Genomic DNA, 19,246 nt, shown 5'->3' with positions numbered 1-19,246 from the left:
AGTGCAACTTTAATATTGTTGTGTATATATGGTTATCATGCATATCCTGTAGTTAAATTTGCCTTGGAAATAGTTCACCTGTGTAGCTAGTTAGGATTTTTCCCTACTGACAGGTCTGGTTTCTTTCTGTGTAGCTCCATGAATACCAAGGATCTGCTGTTCTTCAGACCTTGTCCTCCACGGTTTAATACCCTAGAGCAATTCTATTTTATGTGAAGCTTGTTTACTTTCTCTTTTATTGCTGGCCTGATTTCCTCTGACTAAATATACTGAAAAAGTATATTTCAAAATTAGAATTGAAGCCTCAAATCACAGCTACATCTGAGACCTGTAATATTGTTGAGTATCTGCAGCTTTCTAATTACAGACTCTGACCCTAGTAAATAGGGAGGTTAAAAAACAAGGTTTAACTTAATGTATGATCTTGCATATTAAATGTGTGGGGTTTAATCTCTGGATGATGAAAGATTTAGTTGTCTGTTCAGAAGTGATATGGGTATAAACACGGGTGGCACAACTTAGAGAGCATTTTAAATTGCTTTTCTGTTCCYTTTGATTCTTCTGACACTTGGTGCTAGATCTTAATTTGTTTATTTTGAGATTTCTCAGTGTTGTTAGCACTTATTTTATCAGCTATATTTGAATTCTGTTTTCAGAAGCAAATTACTTTCTAGCTCAGTGGTGTAAAATGTATTTTATAATTGAAGAGTATCTTGAGATAGTGATTCCTAGACCAGGATTTCCTAGGATCTGGTTGACAATTTTTTGTGGTTATGGAGAACAGTGTTGTATGTTTGCCTTTTGTTAAAGGATAGACTTACAGTTCAAGGATTGTGTGACTGAGAATATGGTATTTTTAATGCAAAATTGGTTGTACTCTATACTGAGGAAGTGCTACTAGGAAAGTAGAAGATACCTTGTCTCTGTGATGGCTCTTGTGGCAAGAGAAGCCTTCTGGTATCTTGAGGAGGACTCACAGGAGCCTTGGTGCTRCTGAGTGGTTGATGTTGGTGTGTCCCATGCTGTAGGTGCAAAGGCAAGGGCAGGTGTAGTTTGYAGCAAACATGAAAAACTCAAGTGTTGTGTAATATAGAGAAACATTTTGATAAGATCTTGGATGTCTTTCRTAAATACAGAKCTGCCTTTTAAAGYAGGGTTTTGGGACTGCATAAATTGCTGTGTAGTGTAAACATCTTTTTCAAATAGATGTGGTTATGTGCACACATTGTGATAAACTGTCTGAATTCTGTTTGCTCTCTTTGCAGGCTGCGGACTTGAGTAAACCAATAGACAAAAGGATATACAAAGGAACACAGCCTACATGCCATGACTTCAATCACTTAACAGCCACAGCAGAAAGTGTGTCTCTTCTAGTGGGCTTCTCTGCAGGCCAGGTCCAACTTATAGACCCTATTAAAAAAGAAACTAGCAAATTATTTAATGAGGAAGTAAGTAGAAATCTTACTATTGTTGCATGCATATTTGTGATATTGAATTTCHTAGATTTTCCAAGTTCAGTAGATGTGGCTCCATTTGCATGTATAGCTTACTGTTCAGTCACTGCCTTTGTTTTTCAGCTGTTCTATGGGTTTGGAATACTCACACTGAAATGTTATTYATCTTGCAAAGATGAAGGCATCTTGTGGGGTTTAAGATTAAAAATCAGGATTTTCTAGTTTGGGTAATACTCTATCTAGAGTCAATGACAGTTTTCTGATAGAAGTAAGGTCTACAAATCTAACTGTTGCTGTGTGTGCTCTGAATTCAGTTGTTTCTGAAGCTTCTGGTTGCCAATGAAGAAGAATACATATAAGCCCTTATTTAATATATTATAGTCAAAATATCAAGTAAGTTAAAAATACAAATTTTTATGGTGAGGACATTACAGCAGAGATTGCCTATATCAAGTATTTCTGAAGGCCTGCTTGGAGAACAATAGGATATCAAGCTGAATGTACAGAAGAAGCTGAGGGCTTATGAAGTCTTGGCCATGTGATRTTCTGAAGGAAACTCTCCATCTGCTTTTTCTGCTGCTGTGCAATAAGGAAAGATAGAAGGAGCACTATGGGGGGCACTAATGCCAAGTTACAGGACCACTGGCTCTGACTGTCTGGTAGCATTGGCAYCCTTAGAAGAGTAGGTGTCCAGAAGCTAATAAGGAAAGAAGTCTGGTAACTGGGACAAGYTGTGACAGCATTTTCTGCAGGGGATAGGATATGGGAATTTGGGTGTCTGGGGAAGGTGATTTTCTTTGGGGGGCTATTCTTTTGCTGCTTTTTTTTGTTTTAATCCAGCTCTTTAGACAGGTTTGCAGGTCTCTTGGTTGYTTTTTGTTTGTTTTTCAAAATTTCAAATCTGTATTAGAGCTTTACAGATGAAGTTAAACCTTGCTCAGCTTTCAAACTATACCTTTCCCACCTCAGAGAGATGTRTTGCCTTGCTCCTTCCTTGTGCAAAGAAGATTGAAGTATTTTTCTCACTGGGGATGTTTTATAATTAGATTTAATTCCTCCTTGGCTTTCTAAAAGTAGCTACAYGTAGATCGGAAGAGGGGCGTTTTTCTCCCTACCTGGCCTTGTCCCAACTGCTCTATCTCTGATTGTGTTAAGTGGGAAACAGTGCTGCAGAATCTTTTAATGAATCTTTTGTCTGTTGGTAGAAACCTCTGTATAAGTAGTATAATGTTAATTTAAGTGTTGTCCTACCACTCCCTCCACCTCTGGAAACAAATAATCCTATTTATTCTTGTACGATAATAGTGTATTACGAAGGGTAGCAGACATGCCCCCAAGAGCCAGTTTTGGATCACAGAGTAGTTCCCACTCCTGCAGCTGAACTACAGTTCCTTTGAGAAAAACTTCTGGTGGAATACATATAAAAACCCAGTGCATGTTTCCAGGCCTTGTTGGTGTTTACTCTCTGGTGTCTAMAGTGCAAAGCTGTGTTGCAGGCTGAATAGTTCCTGTAGTATTCCCCAAAAGCTGGAASCATTGAAACCACTTCCATGAGACAGTTATTGACCTTTGATTACTTCAGTGTGGTGGGAATATATCCTTTGACAGTTTGGTGGAAATTTAAATGAGGTGATTTATTTCTAACCAAGCTAATGTWAGGATTTGGTCAGTACTGCCAAAACTACACACACAGTAGCTACAGTTAAATGACAAATTTTTATTTCCTACACTGACCTTATCTGCAGTTATAACCAACTCTAAAATTTCTGTATTTTTTTATTGTGTCAATTACAGTATTGAAACTTGCCTAGGTGTGTTTGGAAGTTCTAGCTTGTATTTAAAGCCCATTTCACAGAAATATTAGTGAGCACTGATGTTTGAACCAGTTCATTTGCTCCAAGATGAAGGTGCCTGTTGGRTTTCGAATATATTTTGAGTTTAGATACTGTCTGAGAATAACCATGGGCATAAATAAGGTGGTCTGAATGAGCACTTACATTGTTCTACAGATGCAGCACTCGTGGTAGAGGTAATAGAATTCGCCACGTGTCCTCTGAGTAATTTGGTACTTCAGGTAGCCCAAAGCTCTGTTTTGACTATCAGCTGTGGTAGAGCAGTCAGAATAGGAATCAGAATATATGTGATACATTAAATAACTCAACCTTTTATGACACAGAAGGTTATCTTGAACATAAAATGCAGTGACCCTAGCATAGACTAACTTGTTACTAATTTTTTTTTAAATTCTGTTGATGAATAGAGGATGATAGGGACTTGAAAGGCTGAGGTGAGTGATAGATACTGTGCAGCTTGTGGCTGCCTACATGAATCCATCTATATCCCCAGTGGTATTCCTTCCAGCTGTGTCAACATTMAAGTAGTGATATTTCTTACTCCTCAGACTAACCAAGTATTCCTCACAGATTCAGTTGTTTCCAGGTGGTAGTTGGTTGTTATCAAACTAGCAAGTGCTTTTTCATCTTACTTTTTAATCTTTTCTTAAAATATAACGTGAAGCCTTAAGCTGCATTTTTTTCCCTAATAAACCTCTCCTTTACCTTTGTTGCCGAAGGTTTGTCAGACCTTAATACATAGTCTTTGATTGCCTCAATCCTTTGTGGCCTGTAATTTTGTCCCTTCAAGTTCTTCAAAACATGACCAAGATAATCTTGGCTCGAGTTTCTGACTAGTGACTGAAGCTTCTTCACTTACTATTCTTGCATCACACTGAACATAAGCTCTTTATCCCACCTCCCTCACTGATTTGCTGATACTGCATTCAGTCCATTCTTGTAATGCATCTGCTTGTCCTACTGACTGCAAGGTCTTGCTTTGTTGTGCTGCAGAACTTAGTGAGCCCAGTTGAAAGCTTTTAAAACTCCCATTAGTCTTAACTCAAGAGTTTTYATCTTGAGAAGGGGATGCATTGTAGTTGCTTGTTACATGTCAGGTTGAAGTCTCATTGCATCTTGTCTCCTTGGACTGATCTGTTCCCATTGCAAATTATAATCTGTTTCTCTCTGTTTCTCACAGCCTCCTTGAAGTAAAGRTCAGGTTTGCATGGTTTCTCTGCAGTATTTAGGATCATGTAGCCCAACATGATTATGGACATAAAGTGCCATTTCTGGTATAGAAATTGAGCAGATGCTCTTATGCGTAGAGGTTGTATGTCAGATTGAGCTGCTTTAGTAAAGGATAAATGTTTTTGTTGCCATATTGGCAATGAGAAGACTGTTACCTAGAGGAAACTGGGCTGGTGTTCCCTGTCAGWGTTCTCCTGGTGTGTGCCAGGTAACTCTCTCCATAATATTTCTGATGTCATCATTACTGAGACATGCATGATACATATCAGTGAACACATGACAAACTAGTTAAAATATTACAACAGAATCATAGACTATATCACAACAGAATCATAGACTATATTGTTTTAAAGCTACCCCATGTGAAGGAACTTTGCCAGGTTTAGTTACGTCTCTCAGCTCTCAAATACACCATGGCTGATTTAACCAATGAGAAATTACAGGAGGGAGACTTTCTGGTTTTATGCTGACATTGACAGCAGCAGAAGTGTAATCTAAAGTGGCCGGGTGCTGCTTTCCAGTGACAGTTCCAGAAMAGATAACAGTCAATGTATTTATTATCCATTAATTTGAGGTTTTTGTGTGTGATAAACAGCATAGCAAGGTTTTGGGGGRATACTTTCTTCTTCTTTGTTTTTAGGGCTTTTGTAACTTGTTCTCGTATTCCTTAGGCTCTTTATATTTGCACTCTTGCCTTTTATGTTGCTCTGCTCTCCTTTCTGCTTATAATCAATATGCCAAATACAAATCTTGAATGTGTTTGTAAAGAATTACTTGTCTGCAAGTTGCAGCTGAGTGGTGCCATGGCCAGCATGGTAAGTTGTGGAAGTCCACCAAGACTACAGCAGCAAACTCAAGGAATCAAACTTTATCTCTCAGTTCTTAGAGCATTGAAGACATTATGATCAGGAATGTTTGTTTAATGTGTGTTCATTCTTTTATAATGATGAACTCTATTAAAATGTTTTGCTTTAAAGGAAAGTGCTTAATCAATGGTAACAGAGTATTGACCGATCCTTGGCTATTGTAAGAAAAGAATTGGAGGTTGGGGATTCCAAGGTGAAGTGTATGTGGTGCCTTGTGAATTTACCCAGCCACGTATTTACCTACTGACTTACCAGCCATATGATAACAGGGTCACTGTGTATGTAACCTTTGCTCCCTGAATCAGTAAAAGCTGGTAGATCTTTTTTCAGAGGTTGGATTTTATTTGTGATATCAGATGAAATCAGAGCCTAAATTTACTGTTGTTGATTTGTAACCTGTTTGCTGTGTAATGCAGATGAGTAACTGCCTTTTTTCCCTTTAGCTCATTCAGTGTTTTCTTGTTTCCTTGTCGTGCTCTTCAGCCTACACAGGGAAAAGTAAACCAAAGAGCATTGCCTTTAGATTCATAACAGATTAGCTTGATTGAAGTATGGTCTTTGTGGTATGTGACTGGACTATAATAATAACCTTTGAAAGCACTTTGTCTGAAAATAATTTCCTCTTTACTGCCTGATAAGTTTTTGCAAATACAGTAACATAGTTCCTGTCTAGAAAGTTGAGTTCACTTAATATTTAAGTATTGTTCCTCATCCCCCAGAAAGCTCAGATTTACAATTAATCATGAAAACTTTAATTTTCAGACTTTCTGATGTGTATCTTCTTTGTTTTTCACAGAGACTAATAGACAAGTCCCGAGTAACCTGTGTAAAATGGGTACCAGGTTCGGAAAGCCTTTTCCTAGTAGCTCATTCCAGTGGCAATATGTACTTGTATAACGTGGAGCACACTTGTGGTACCACAGCCCCGCACTACCAGCTACTTAAACAAGGAGAGAGTTTTGCAGTGCACACTTGCAAGAGTAAATCCACAAGAAACCCTCTGCTTAAATGGACAGTAGGTGAGGGTGCCCTGAATGAATTTGCCTTTTCCCCTGATGGAAAGTTCTTGGCATGTGTGAGCCAGGATGGTTTTCTTCGCGTGTTTAACTTTGATTCAGTGGAATTGCATGGTACAATGAAAAGCTACTTTGGAGGACTGCTGTGTGTGTGTTGGAGTCCCGATGGGAAATACATAGTGACAGGCGGAGAGGATGACTTGGTGACAGTTTGGTCTTTCGTGGACTGTCGAGTTATAGCGAGAGGCCACGGCCATAAATCGTGGGTCAGTGTCGTTGCGTTTGATCCATATACCACTAGTGTAGAAGAGAGTGACCCGATGGAATTTAGCGGAAGTGATGAGGATTTCCAAGACCTTCATTTTGGCAGAGATCGAGCAAATAGCACGCAATCTAGACTATCCAAAAGGAACTCTACAGACAGTCGTCCAGTAAGTGTTACGTATAGATTTGGTTCAGTAGGCCAGGACACACAGCTCTGTTTGTGGGATCTTACAGAAGATATCCTCTTCCCCCACCAACCTCTCTCAAGAGCAAGGACACATACAAATGTCATGAATGCCACAAGTCCACCTGCAGGAAGTGGTGGAACTAACCCAGGAAGTAATGGAAACAGTATCACAACACCTGGAAACTCTGTACCCCCTCCTCTTCCACGGTCAAACAGCCTTCCACACTCTGCAGTCTCAAATGCTGGCAGTAAAAGCAGTGTCATGGATGGTGCCATTGCTTCTGGCGTTAGTAAGTTTGCAACCTTATCGCTACACGATCGGAAGGAAAGACACCATGAAAAAGATCACAAGAGAAACCATAGCATGGGACATATATCTAGCAAGAGCAGTGACAAACTGAACCTAGTTACTAAAACCAAAACGGACCCAGCTAAAACTTTGGGAACACCTCTCTGTCCCCGAATGGAAGATGTTCCCTTGTTAGAGCCTCTTATCTGTAAAAAGATAGCACATGAAAGACTGACTGTGTTAATTTTTCTTGAAGACTGTATAGTCACTGCTTGTCAGGAGGGATTTATTTGCACATGGGCAAGGCCTGGTAAAGTGGTAAGTTTTAATCCTTAATGCTGCATCAAAGAACTAGAACTCTGAATAGATAGTTTTCTTGAAATATAATGAATGTTGAATATAAAATTTCTTTATGCTTAATGTAAAAAAAAAATTATCCTCAGAGCCATACTTTTGGATACTGCATGCCATATTTCTGAATGATTTGAAGTGTCTTGGATACAATTATTAAATATAGTTGCCTTCCAGCAGAAGAAATAAATACTGTGCATCTAAACTATTGATCAGTGTTCTTATACTTAAGCATAACCACAATATGGTGAAAGCTATTTATGTAAAAATCAAAGTAAAACCTGTCAAACACTAAAATAMTTATAATCCTTCTAATGTTTTCTACAAAATAAGCACTCCCAATGAGAGTAGCTTATGAAAAGTTGCTGCTTTTAAGTCTAATGAGAAACGTGAGCCTCTGAAAAAATTAAGACCAAAGTGTTTTATTCCTCCATATTTTTCTGTGGTGGCCTACCATTAATGTGAAACCACTTCTTATTAGAACTTCAGCCATTTTATGCACAGATTTGTGAGCCCTGTACTGACTGTCGTTTAATGCTCTTGAATTGTAAATCAGTATTATCAAGGAACTCTAATTTTAGCCAGGTTTTGATTTTTGTGTTTAAGTTAGGGAAAATCCTGCAAGCTTTTTCTCAGTAGTTTCAGTGTTCTGTTCCTGTCAGGTTTGTTAGGCAGTTCAACCACTACAAGCTCGTGCTTTTGATGGCACCTGTTCCATCAGCTGAACATAMATTAGTCTATTACTAGTTTTAACTCTTCTTGTTAATGCACTTGAACACCTATAAAATTTTATTTTCCTTCTGTCCAATGTATAGAGAGCTTCAGTCAAAATTTAGCTAAATGTGGTGATTCTTACATTAAAAAGTGCTGTGTGCTACAGTAGCTCTGCCTGCCAGCAACAGTTCAGAGGACTACAGCTATGAAAACATTACCAGAGTTGATTCTCCAAAAGGGACCATTGTTTTTGTGAAAAATTCTGAAAGGGGATGTAGATTATCACCTGAAGTAAAAGAAATGATCTGGTAAATACATGAATATTGCCATGTTGAGCAACTTAAATGAAAAYCTGTTGTTCATTAGGTTTTAACCATTTGGTTCATAAATCTGACTTTTGAAGTGGAGGTACTGTATATATTTAGATRCTACATCTTCATTGCTATAAACTTGCAAGTAAAACTCAATTTTTCTTAAAACTGTATCATGTAGGTTTCTTTAAGATGTTATCAAATTTGTCGCATCCTAGGTATGCATGGAGACCTGTGTCTGCTCTGCATCTTAATGCATACGTAAAGGTTGAATCTAAAACTTAAAATTGAAAATCCCTTTATGGGAAAAGGGAGGAGGGTGTTACCTAAAAGTATTTTTTTGCCTGAGAACTACAAATCCAGCATTAACTGAAAAAARCAAGCACTCCCTCGAAATACTAAATTATTTAAAATGTTTGCTCAAAATGAAAGTACTAAAGCAGTTATACTTTTGTGACTCAGTGCACTTCACATCGCACTAATTACAGCAGTGCCTCATATTGCTATTGTGAGCTACATTTTCTATTTGTTCTAAACTCCTTTGCAAACTATTGAACACTACGCTGTCACATTTACTTTCAGTGGCTGAGGTGGGTTTTGTTAGACTGAGTTGAACATAAATTTTTTTTGTGTATTGACTTTGATTTGGAATATGACATTTCAAATATTTCAGAGATAAAGTATGCAGTACCAAAAATCAGGATTTATGTATTGGCCAATATGGAAAACTTTAACTACAGGTAAGTAATTTTCATGCTGAAGTTAACACTTTCAAAATTAATATATTGCACACTGATGTAAATGCCATATTCTTTAGGATGTATTTACTTAGAAATTTTCAAATCAATTTGTTTTTCTGATTTCACATGCATTTCTAGTGAGCTCACTCTGCTGGTAAAAACTAAATTTTGGTGGCATGTTTACAGGGCTTTGATAGGAAAATATTTGTGCCAGAAGGACGTTATGAGCATTCTTTTTGTTTATAGGAAAGCACTTAATTTTATTTAATGAGAATTGTCAAAGTATAAAACACTCATGGTGATGTCTTTCTTACTGGGTTATATACCATCATTTCTGTTCCACCAACTCTTTTATCCTAGGGTGTCCCATTACTCTGGGGTTTAAAGTTGCTATTTCTAGTCTTCCTTTGAAATGTGGCTCCCCAAGTGATCTTAAAGCTCTGTCACTTTTTTTGTCTGCCAACTCTATATGAAAGCCTCTGAATCTTGCTGCTGCTTCCATCATTTCCTCAAAAGGCTTTCATTAAATTGATGCCACTGCCAGCCTAAAGAAAGATTCAGATGGAAAAGCGAAGGAGGCTTGCAGTGTCTAATGTAATTTCCATTGAGCCAGTGCTACCTTTCCCTCTCATGTCCAACAGCCATCAAAAGATGTGCTGGATAATTGGACAGTGTATGACAAGTTCTGTTTATTTTTCTAGTTGGGCTGGTGCTGCCCTGAGTGGAAAATAAATCCAGAAGTGTCTCTTCTGCCATGATCCTTGTGATAGTTGATAGTCYGCACAGCACTGACAGTGTCCTGACTGTTTATAAACTTTCCACATTACTGCTTCAGTTTGTACAAAATCATACCTTGAGCTTCCTCACGGGATGTACCGTTCTTGCATTGCACTTCCAGAACTGCTCTGCCAACTCCCAGTCAGCGAGGGGAAGTGAATGGCAAAATTCAATTAGAAACAWGTTGGATGAGCCTCAGGGTTCATTAGTTTCAATTTTTTACTCTCATTTTTTTTTGTTAGCCTGTTTCTGTGAGAGAAGGTTCAGGGCAGTGAGAAAAATAGGTTGCCTTAACGAGAGTATGAACTTTTCTTCTCAACATGGTGACAATTAACTGTCATCTGTAACCCCTGTCTTTCCCAAGCCCTGGTGAGAAACCTAAATGGGATTATAGAACTGTTAGATTAATCTGGAAACATAGAAAAAGAAATTGAAAGGAGCAAAAGTAAACTTTACTGCGCTGTCTTTATAGCTACATCAAACAGAATTACAGGATCTGCAGAAGCAATTAAAAAAAAAAACCAACAAAACCAACCCACACGTCCCCCAAGAACCCASAGTGGTACTTGGATATGTAAAGTACGTTTTCTCTGAACTCAGTGGTCAGAACAACTACTTACGTGATTTCTGTGTTGAACTTTAGAACTGACTATTCACTGTCTTGGACAGTGACTCCATTTTATGTGAATGAAAGTTGCTGATGAGTTCCCTGTGTAAGAAAGCTCAAGGTAAGATTGGCCAGAAGTTCCCCCAGGTGAAATGGCAGTGTATAACCTAGCAAGAGAAATATCCCACCACTTTGTAAAACAAATGCACATGGAATTTATTTATTTGACTTATTGTACAGGAAAACTTAGACTTAAATTATAACATCCTTGAATTTTCTAGTTAACTACAATTGTAGTACAGTATCATGTTTTAGTATGACTTCTGTTTTAGTGAAAGTACTTAAACATTCATGTACTATATTTGAGTGAGACAAGCAGCTATACATACTAATTCTTCCTCAGTGGAAAGGAGCATTTCATCATTACAATTGAAGTTCAATTGCTGGTATTTAAGTACTATCAAATAGATTTCTTTCAACGTGATACGGTATCTGTATAAACTTCAGGGATGATTATAGTTAAACTGAAACACAGCTATACAACTTCAGGTTACCATGCTAAAATTTGAAGCTTTCTGTAATGTGCACAGTAGCAAAGTTGCACATGGCATACCCGCATTATCAGGGTGAATTAAACCTAGAGTACACTGGTGTGATATTTATAGCAAGGTATGTGTGTGTGCGTGTGTGAGGAGGTGTGACAAGTGGCTCCAGTAATGCCAGGAGAGCTCATAACCCTGTAAAGGCTTTATGATGAGGATGTCTGGATTAGGAAATAACATGACTTTTACTAAACACTTTCTAGAAAATCCATGTTCTGAATTATCACCTCTAAAAATTTGAGTATGTACTTGGAATGACTGTATATGTCTGCCCCTTTAACAACATAAAACTACTAAATTAATATTTAAAATGCTGGCCTCCTTATGTTACAATAATAAAATTTGTGTCAGTTAATTTACTGTCAATTTACATGTAAAGATTAAACTATTTTTTCTGCATTTTATGATTCTGTATACTGGAGTTTGTTAAAGATTGACATGTTAGGTGATACTGTACAAAATTGTATTGACTACCTTTAGTGAAAATCAAAAGTAAAATTCATATGTATTTCCTTTTTACACTTCCATCTAATTTCTTGACAACTTGAATAAATTTCATAGAGCCTTTCTAACATGACCTATTGTTAATTTAACTGTTGCAATAATTAAGCTTTAAGAAGTATTGTTGGTATATTTATAATTTTAAGAAGATCATGTTTGTTTCATAATGCTTATTTTTAGCTGTTCTATTGTCACTGTTACAGCTGAAGAACTTTACTAAATACTTGACATTACAAAATAACTTGCTGGGGTTGTCCTCTGTATACTGATGTTAAATAAAAATGTGTGATTGAACTGTAAATGTAGATAACTTTCAATAGTCCTTTCCACATTTGAGTTTTAATTTATCTTGCAGTGCTTAGGTGGTCTTACGCTCTCACACTGTACTGAACAAATGGCCACAATGAAACTGTTATCGTGCCATGCTTTAAAGTAAGAAATTGATCACGTCTGTAACCTGCTCTGAGAAAAYTTTCACTTCATCTCAAGATCATGCAGATGTTTCGATGTTTAAATCTTGCTGATAAGGTCACATCTCATGGTAGCTTTTCGTTAGGACTAGAGTAACAGTAAACAGAATACTTATCAAACTGCTTTTCAAACTTGTTTGAACTCAGATTCAGCAGAACACAGACATGGCTGTATCTAGATTCTCTCTGCACACCTGTCCGGTAGGAGCTGGGGCAGAGTATCGTCATTCCATCTAGGACTCTACAGGAGCTCTTTCCTCTGTGGACTCTGGTGCAGGGTACGTTCTTTATTCCAGCTTTAGATCTTGGTGTTTACCTAATGACTGCCGAATTTACAACCCCAAGGATATGGCTCATACACATGATTCAAGAATGTTCTGTCTAGAAAAAAATGTGGCTGGTCTAGAATAAAACTCAACTGAATTAAAATTAAACAAGTCTAAGACTTTGGCTGCAAAATTTCTTGGAGMAAATTTAGGTGAAGACTTTAGATGTTGCACTTCCATTTGAGGAGTTAGGGAATTGTCTCACCCTTACAGCAGTGGTTCTTTATTAACCAAAGAAGAGCCAAACAAATGCTATTTACTAAAGTATTTTAGAGGCATTTTTGAGGAATTTCAGTGTAAAAGTGAGTTACTTTGGGTCCAGTCTGACAGGGAGGACTCTTGTTTGTCTCTTATGCARAAATACTCTGTAGACTAAAGCTGAGGCAATCATCTTACATAAGCTGGAGAACTTTGTGGTACTTCAGAGGTATTGACTGACCACTGTGATGACCTATATATAGAACACAGATGTATATTTGCGAACAGGGGCTAGTGGAGGAATAAAATTAAATCTGCTTGAAAGCTTCTGGAGCATCCAGTTATATCAAATGATGCAAGAACTGGTTGGTCAGATCAGTTTCTCAACCATCAATGTGAGCCTGAAACAAAACCCAGCTTACACAGGTTTGTAGTAAGAGAAGATATTTGGCAAAAGATGTCTTGAAACACAAAGGTGTGATTTTACTTGTCTTTAATAATGTTGCGCAGACTTTTCAAGGAAATACTTTTCTGGGTTTTGAAGCTGGATTTTTTAGGTAGGTGCTGATGAACTTTACCAAATTAATTTGGTTCCTTTATTCTGCTAAGACCACAGTCACTTTACAGCTAACCCGCATGGGGTTGTCTTAAGTCATATGCTTTTCCCTGAGGTTTTCCCTGTTTATCGAAATTTCACTATTCTCTAAACTGAAAATTTTACACCTGACTTTTGTCAGTTTAAGGAAAGTAGAGTAACAACTATTTCTAAGCATGTGAACACTTGCTACTTGAATGAAGCCCAAAGGTCCTATTGTTCAAGCCGGGCGAGATTTCTGCTGGCAAAAGAGTTTTTTTCATTTCCAAGCACACAAATAGTTCCGTCTTGATTTTGTTTCTCCTCTTGGACCTGCATTCCATTCACCTAGTGCCACGTGCCAGATTTTTAGTTACTCTGATGGTTTGCTACCAGCCTTGAATTTTTTTTTGTTGACTATGGCCTCTGCTAGGAGAAAAACTCCTTTATGTACACAGAGAAGTTGCAAGTGAAACCCTGAAGTTGCCACAGTCTTTTATAAGGTCTGATGTCAAATGGTTTATTTATTTATACTTTTGTGTAATGCTATCAGAACAGATGGAAAAAAAAAGGCAAATGGAAGACAAATTTATAAMCCCCATTTAGTGAACACACAAATTGTGTAATGATAGGTATCAACTTTGCTCTATCTTCCTAAATCCTGTGCAGAATATTTCATTGTAGCATGTTACATGAATGTATAGCATGTGCTTCTCTGAGCATTTTTAGTTAATTAATGTTATGTCTTCATTAGAGATTAATATCTGACTCAGTGAGTATATGCAGTTCAGAAACTTTCACTTGTTATTCATTTGGAGATTTTGTTTAACCTTAAAACCAATTCAGCTGATTTAATGACTGAATTTTAAAAAAAGTAAGAAATTTCATTCTGGTTTTGGCATAGTATTGCTCAAGTACTATAATGGTCCATGGGCTTTTTTCTCAAGCAAAGGTGTCTGTCCAGATTACTTAGTAACCCTAATTAGTCCAGAAATATCACAGTTCTGGACAAGAATAAACTACTGGAATATTTTTCAAATAATATTCCCATTATTTTATATACTGGAAATAGTAGAAATGGTTTTAAAAAACAGTTCCATTCTTGTATGGGCATTTGTTAATTCAGCCATATTTTAATTTGTTTAATTGCATTAGTGAAGTGTACTATGAGACTTCTTTTTTTTACATAGGATTGTTACATTGGACCCTTTCCTTTGTTTTTTTCTACCTTTCAATTTCGAACCAGAAAGTAGAAAGATGAGCAGGGTTGGACATCCAGCCTGTTCTGAGTGTCAGCAGAGCTGTTTCTCTGATGAAAACATGCACTGTCTGTATTCTGCTCGCATGTCCAAACTTGCCCTTTATTATCTGGATTAGTGAAACTATGTATGATTGCACCTTTGGCTCCAATTAAACCTCTTCTAATTTAAATTAAGAAAATATTAACTCAGTAGCTACTGTTGACTTTTTTTCTTCATATTGTACTCTCTTCCTGAATATTTTTTTAATACAGCAGTTACATGCTGATCATTCACAGAATTAGTTTTCGTTGTGAAACCTTATGTTTCATGTCTTTAGAAAAAAGCCCCAGACTTTTGTCTGGATTGTATGTGGAATTTTAAAAAACATACTCACCCCTCTCCTCACAATTCCACAAAGGGGGAGGAGGGCTTGTGTTCATGCTGCTGCAGCAAAAAGACCCCAGTGATGAGTGCCACAGACCTCAGGTGTAAATGGCCTTCCTGACTGTATTTGTTATGGCTTTTCATTCCTACCCATGCCAGCCTGTTTTACCAGATGTGCAAAGCCCTGTGCATTTCAGGAAGTCAGCGAACACATGGATAAACAGGACAGCCCTAGCAGCTAGTGCTGAAGCAGCCTGTGTTCAATACTCACAGCACTAATTGACTTAAGGAAAATGGCTCCATCTTCTGAAAGCTGYATCGCTCAGCTGTGGAGTGTCCCCTTAAGATGGCAGATGGGACAGCGTCTACTTGGAGGACCCTCTCCGAGGTTGGGATGAACATTGTTTTACTAAATTCCTGCCTTGGATCTCGTAACTCTTCCATTTCCCATGTCCTGCTAGACTCATGCTAACAAAATACTACTGTTAATAAAACACTACATTTATTTCCAAAACTTTTTTGAGCAGTCTCCTAATTTGTTCCTGCTGCTTGTTCAGTGGGATCTGCTTATCCTTAAGCCTGAAGCTGCTGCAGCACAAGCTGAGCTGTGGCTGTTGTGGCTCTGTTCTTCCATGTTTCATGTCAGCTGTTGAAAGGGCCTACTTGGATGTTGCCCTAATAAATTGCTGCAGCTTTTGTTCCATCTTTTCCCACCTGGTTGACAAGACTGGGTGGTTCCATCACAGAAAGCACTGCATGTTAATGGCTTTATTCTTTATTTACAGGCAGGAACTTTTTATATTTTTTCTTAACCTTACCCATTGTATTATTCCAGGGAATGCAACTACTGCTGTTCTAATCCCACATCCTTTGTATCACAGATGAGACTCTTAATGGTGAACTTCAGTATCAAAACAGTAACTTTGAGCCCTCACTTGCTTTTCTAGTGTTGTTTTCCTTTATTTCCTATATTACACCAAATGCAACCTCATGAATAGCCTTACTTGGAAGGCTCTGATATAATGGCAAAATTCTGTAGAATTTTAGCTGTAATCAGGACCCACCAAGAACTCACACCACTTTGGTGAAACTTCTGTGCCTAAAAAACAAGTTAATATTCTTGCTTTTCTTGTATGAACATCTAAGATGTCTTCTGAAATCAGGTACTTGGAAGAACTCACAAACTTTTTGGTCTTTCCCATGGGAGTGAATTTCTGAACCGCTGTCATAGCCTAGTCCAGGTTTTAAGGCAGTGCTTAATTTTTTTTTCCATCTGCAGGAGCACAAGGATGTTCATCGTATTTCCACTTCAGTGTTTTTCTGGCTTTCCTTCTCAGAGTTGCAGAGTTAATTCWGAGCAAGGACTGAAATAAAATAAATTCCTAGTACTCAGTGAAAGCCATCTGCRCTGCACTGCTGCTCTTCAAAGCAGAGGGAGCCTTCATGGCCTRTAGATAAAACCAGGACTGACTCCTTGTTCATAGTCTTGGAGCTTGCATTCTAGAGTGGCTGGTAGTTCATGGGGAATAAGGCACCACATTGAATTTTAGTATGTGCTGCCAAGTTTCTGGAGGAAATCTAGGAAAATTAATGATTCTTCATTTTGTTTCCCAACAATTGGTTGTGCTCCAGTGTAAGTCCAGCACTAGAATAGTGCTTATTTCTCCTTCTGTATAGGGTTATTATGAGCCTGTTGAAAAAGACTTGACGTTATGCCATCCCTAGAGCTTCCTGTGTGCTTATAAAGTTAACTAATAGCTAGGAAACTCTTTGTTCTCATGAAATACACAGGATCCTTGCACATCMTGAATGTCAAGTGTAAAGAACAACCCACTTCAGTCTACCTCAACAGTGTTTGAATCAGATACTCCCTATATAAAGAAGTGCAAATAAAAGTGTTCAGGTTCCTTGAGGTGACATCTGTGGAGGGCACGTGCTTTGTTATATATAAATGTGATATGGACTATGTACAGATATATGCACACAGTCTGTTATGCACACATAAATCCTGCAAACTATCCATGTTCATTGTGTCTGAAATGATCAGATGGTTTTTTAAAAGGAAGAGCTTTCGTTTTAACAGAAMCTTGATGACTTGAGTCCAGTCAGTCCAGCCCTCTTTTCCCCCTCCACCTCTTCTGAGGTCACGGTTTACTTCTATCACCACGACCTCTCAGTTCTTGGATCCAAGTGTGAAAGAGCTCCTGTAGATTCTGAAGTGACACAATTCTGTCTTGCATGCTAATTGCTGCCTGATCTTGTCTGGTTTGGTGGATCTGAGTACCAGGATCTTAATTTTGAGGTAAGAACCTAAGCTGGGAGCTATTTAGAGGAGTTGCTGAAAGCGCATATATCACACAAGGTGAGGAGTTGCAGGGGAAAGTTGGTGGTATGCTTCCAGCTGCCAGTGTGCTTCCAGCTGCCAGCACGCTCCTTGGCCTGCTGGCACTCAGTAGAACTAAACAGTGACCTTATAAGAAGGCTAAATGGTTTTGACATTAAGCTTTTCCTAAATAAGCCTGATAAACAGTTACTTTTATGTGTATGATGAAAAAGGGGCTACTGTGCATAAATCTGAAATGGAGTCTGTCCATTGGAATCCATGGGTCTGTACATAAGGTGCAGTTGCCTTAATCCAGAGCAGCAGCCTCTGTGTAGCAAGGAGCACCACGCAGTCACAGGGCTGTGTGTGAAATGAAATGTCTCTTGATTTGAATGGCAGGATAGTTAAAAAGAGCTGGTAACAAGTTTTCCTGAATATGAACTTAAATTGTAATGGGAAATCTTTACTGAACTCTCATCAGCGTTTCATTCTGTTTTAAAATTACCAAAACAAATATTTAGTTAAATGATCTGTTTTTCTATTCAAAGCCTGTAATACTCAATCGCATACAAGAGATGGAGTGCTTCCCTGTTATSAGGTCAGGTGTCAAACATACTGATACTGGAATAGTATCAGTATGTGTTTGCCATCACCCCAGTAAAATGCTGATCACTTTTTTGGTGTATGATTTTTAAAGTTTCAGTTCACAATGACTCCAAGTGCAAGGTAGATTAAACCAAATGCTGGGATCAGATCCATTCGGTGTCATGAATGCACACGTTTCTTCCTGACTGAGAGCTCTTTGTGTGCTGCTTGGCTGAGACCATGGCTTAGAGCCTTTGTAGGAGAGAAGGTGTTGATGTCTGAAGTAAGCAGGCATTGGTAAAAATCAATTGTACTCATTATAGCTTCAGATTAAGAACTTTATAAAATTAATGTGAGGTTCTCTTGCTGGATTAATGTAAACTGCTTTGTTTGCAGGGTTTATTGTCATCCCAAAACCAGGCCAATTCTCCAAGTGGAACTGTAGTATAGCCATCACACTACTGCTAGCAAATCTCTGAACGCAGGACAAGAAGTAATGACAGTGGAACCAGGAGCTGTTCTTCAGGCAAAGAGCATCACAAATTATAATGTGGCAGAGTGTAAACATGGAATTATGTGAATCACATAGTGACTTGCAAAGGACAAATGTAAGGAGTTCTCACTACAGCTGATCCTGCTAGGCTGCTCACCCAAGGAAGAGTTTGCATTGGAGAAAAAGCAAAAAGCTTCCTTTGGTGCTGCAGGAAAAAGTAGTAACATTTTTGGTTTTCTTTATACTTTTCAAGTCCAGTGTAATTTAATCTCTCTATAAATATATAAATAAAAAATATATATATATATATAGTGTAAAATAAGATATGTTTCTTAAATTCAAGTAAGTTCAATGGTTAAACTAGTACTTCACCATTGTTTATTTTGCACTGATTTTTTTAACCAGAGATGGCTAGAAGACAGCCTGGAATGCACTCATGGAAAATGAAAGTCATTACTTTCTGGCTTCAAAATGTTTTTCAGGAAGATGGATGCTGCAATCATAGATTTTTTTAAAACAAAATTGTTTTGCACTTAAATAGTTTAATGCTAATAGAGAATTACTTTAAAATTGGTGTCCAGACACCAGAAAAAACTATGTTGTGGAGAAAAGATCCTTTGTATCTATTAAACATTTATTTTAATATTGTTGTTTCCAACTGCAATCGACTCTGTATTATATGTATAAATAATGTAATTCAGTGATGGGGGAGGGGAGTAATGGATCATTACACTAGAAATTCTCATTCATTTAAGAAAGTGATATTTCTAATTCAGAAAATACATATTAAACTATCTTGAATATGCATTTTTGTTTACTTTCTGTTCAAATTCAATCACTTTTGATGTAACCAGTTCTTTGTTGAATTAAATGTTTGGTACAGAAATACT

At 37.7% G+C, this 19,246-nt stretch overlaps 1 protein-coding gene across 10 annotated transcripts in view; it reads left to right on the top strand.

Annotated features, from left to right (window-relative positions):
• WDR20 (WD repeat domain 20) overlaps positions 1–18,999 on the top strand; it is a 45,709-nt gene extending 26,710 nt beyond the window's left edge. For 3 of the 10 annotated variants that reach the window (XM_057365772.1, XM_057365775.1, XM_057365774.1), the window contains exons 2-5: positions 1,266–1,448; positions 6,200–7,477; positions 12,380–12,510; positions 18,260–18,323. In XM_057365772.1, coding sequence (XP_057221755.1) covers positions 1,266–1,448; positions 6,200–7,477; positions 12,380–12,469 — 1,551 coding nt within the window. In that variant the 3' untranslated portion in view covers positions 12,470–12,510; positions 18,260–18,323. Of the gene's footprint in view, positions 1–1,265; positions 1,449–6,199; positions 12,199–12,379; positions 12,511–18,259 lie in introns of those variants that run through there. The other 7 variants (XR_008965321.1, XR_008965320.1, XR_008965319.1 and 4 more) reach the window with 7 other exon arrangements.
• Positions 19,000–19,246: the final 247 nt, after the last annotated feature.

Source organism: Malurus melanocephalus, unplaced genomic scaffold (assembly GCF_030028575.1).
Source record: "Malurus melanocephalus ecotype Western Australia unplaced genomic scaffold, MMel_1.1 scaffold_57, whole genome shotgun sequence".
In the NCBI taxonomy this organism is placed as follows: domain Eukaryota; kingdom Metazoa; phylum Chordata; class Aves; order Passeriformes; family Maluridae; genus Malurus; species Malurus melanocephalus.
The sequence above is the reverse complement of the archived record's forward strand: the minus strand, read 5'-3'. Positions and strand labels throughout refer to the sequence as shown.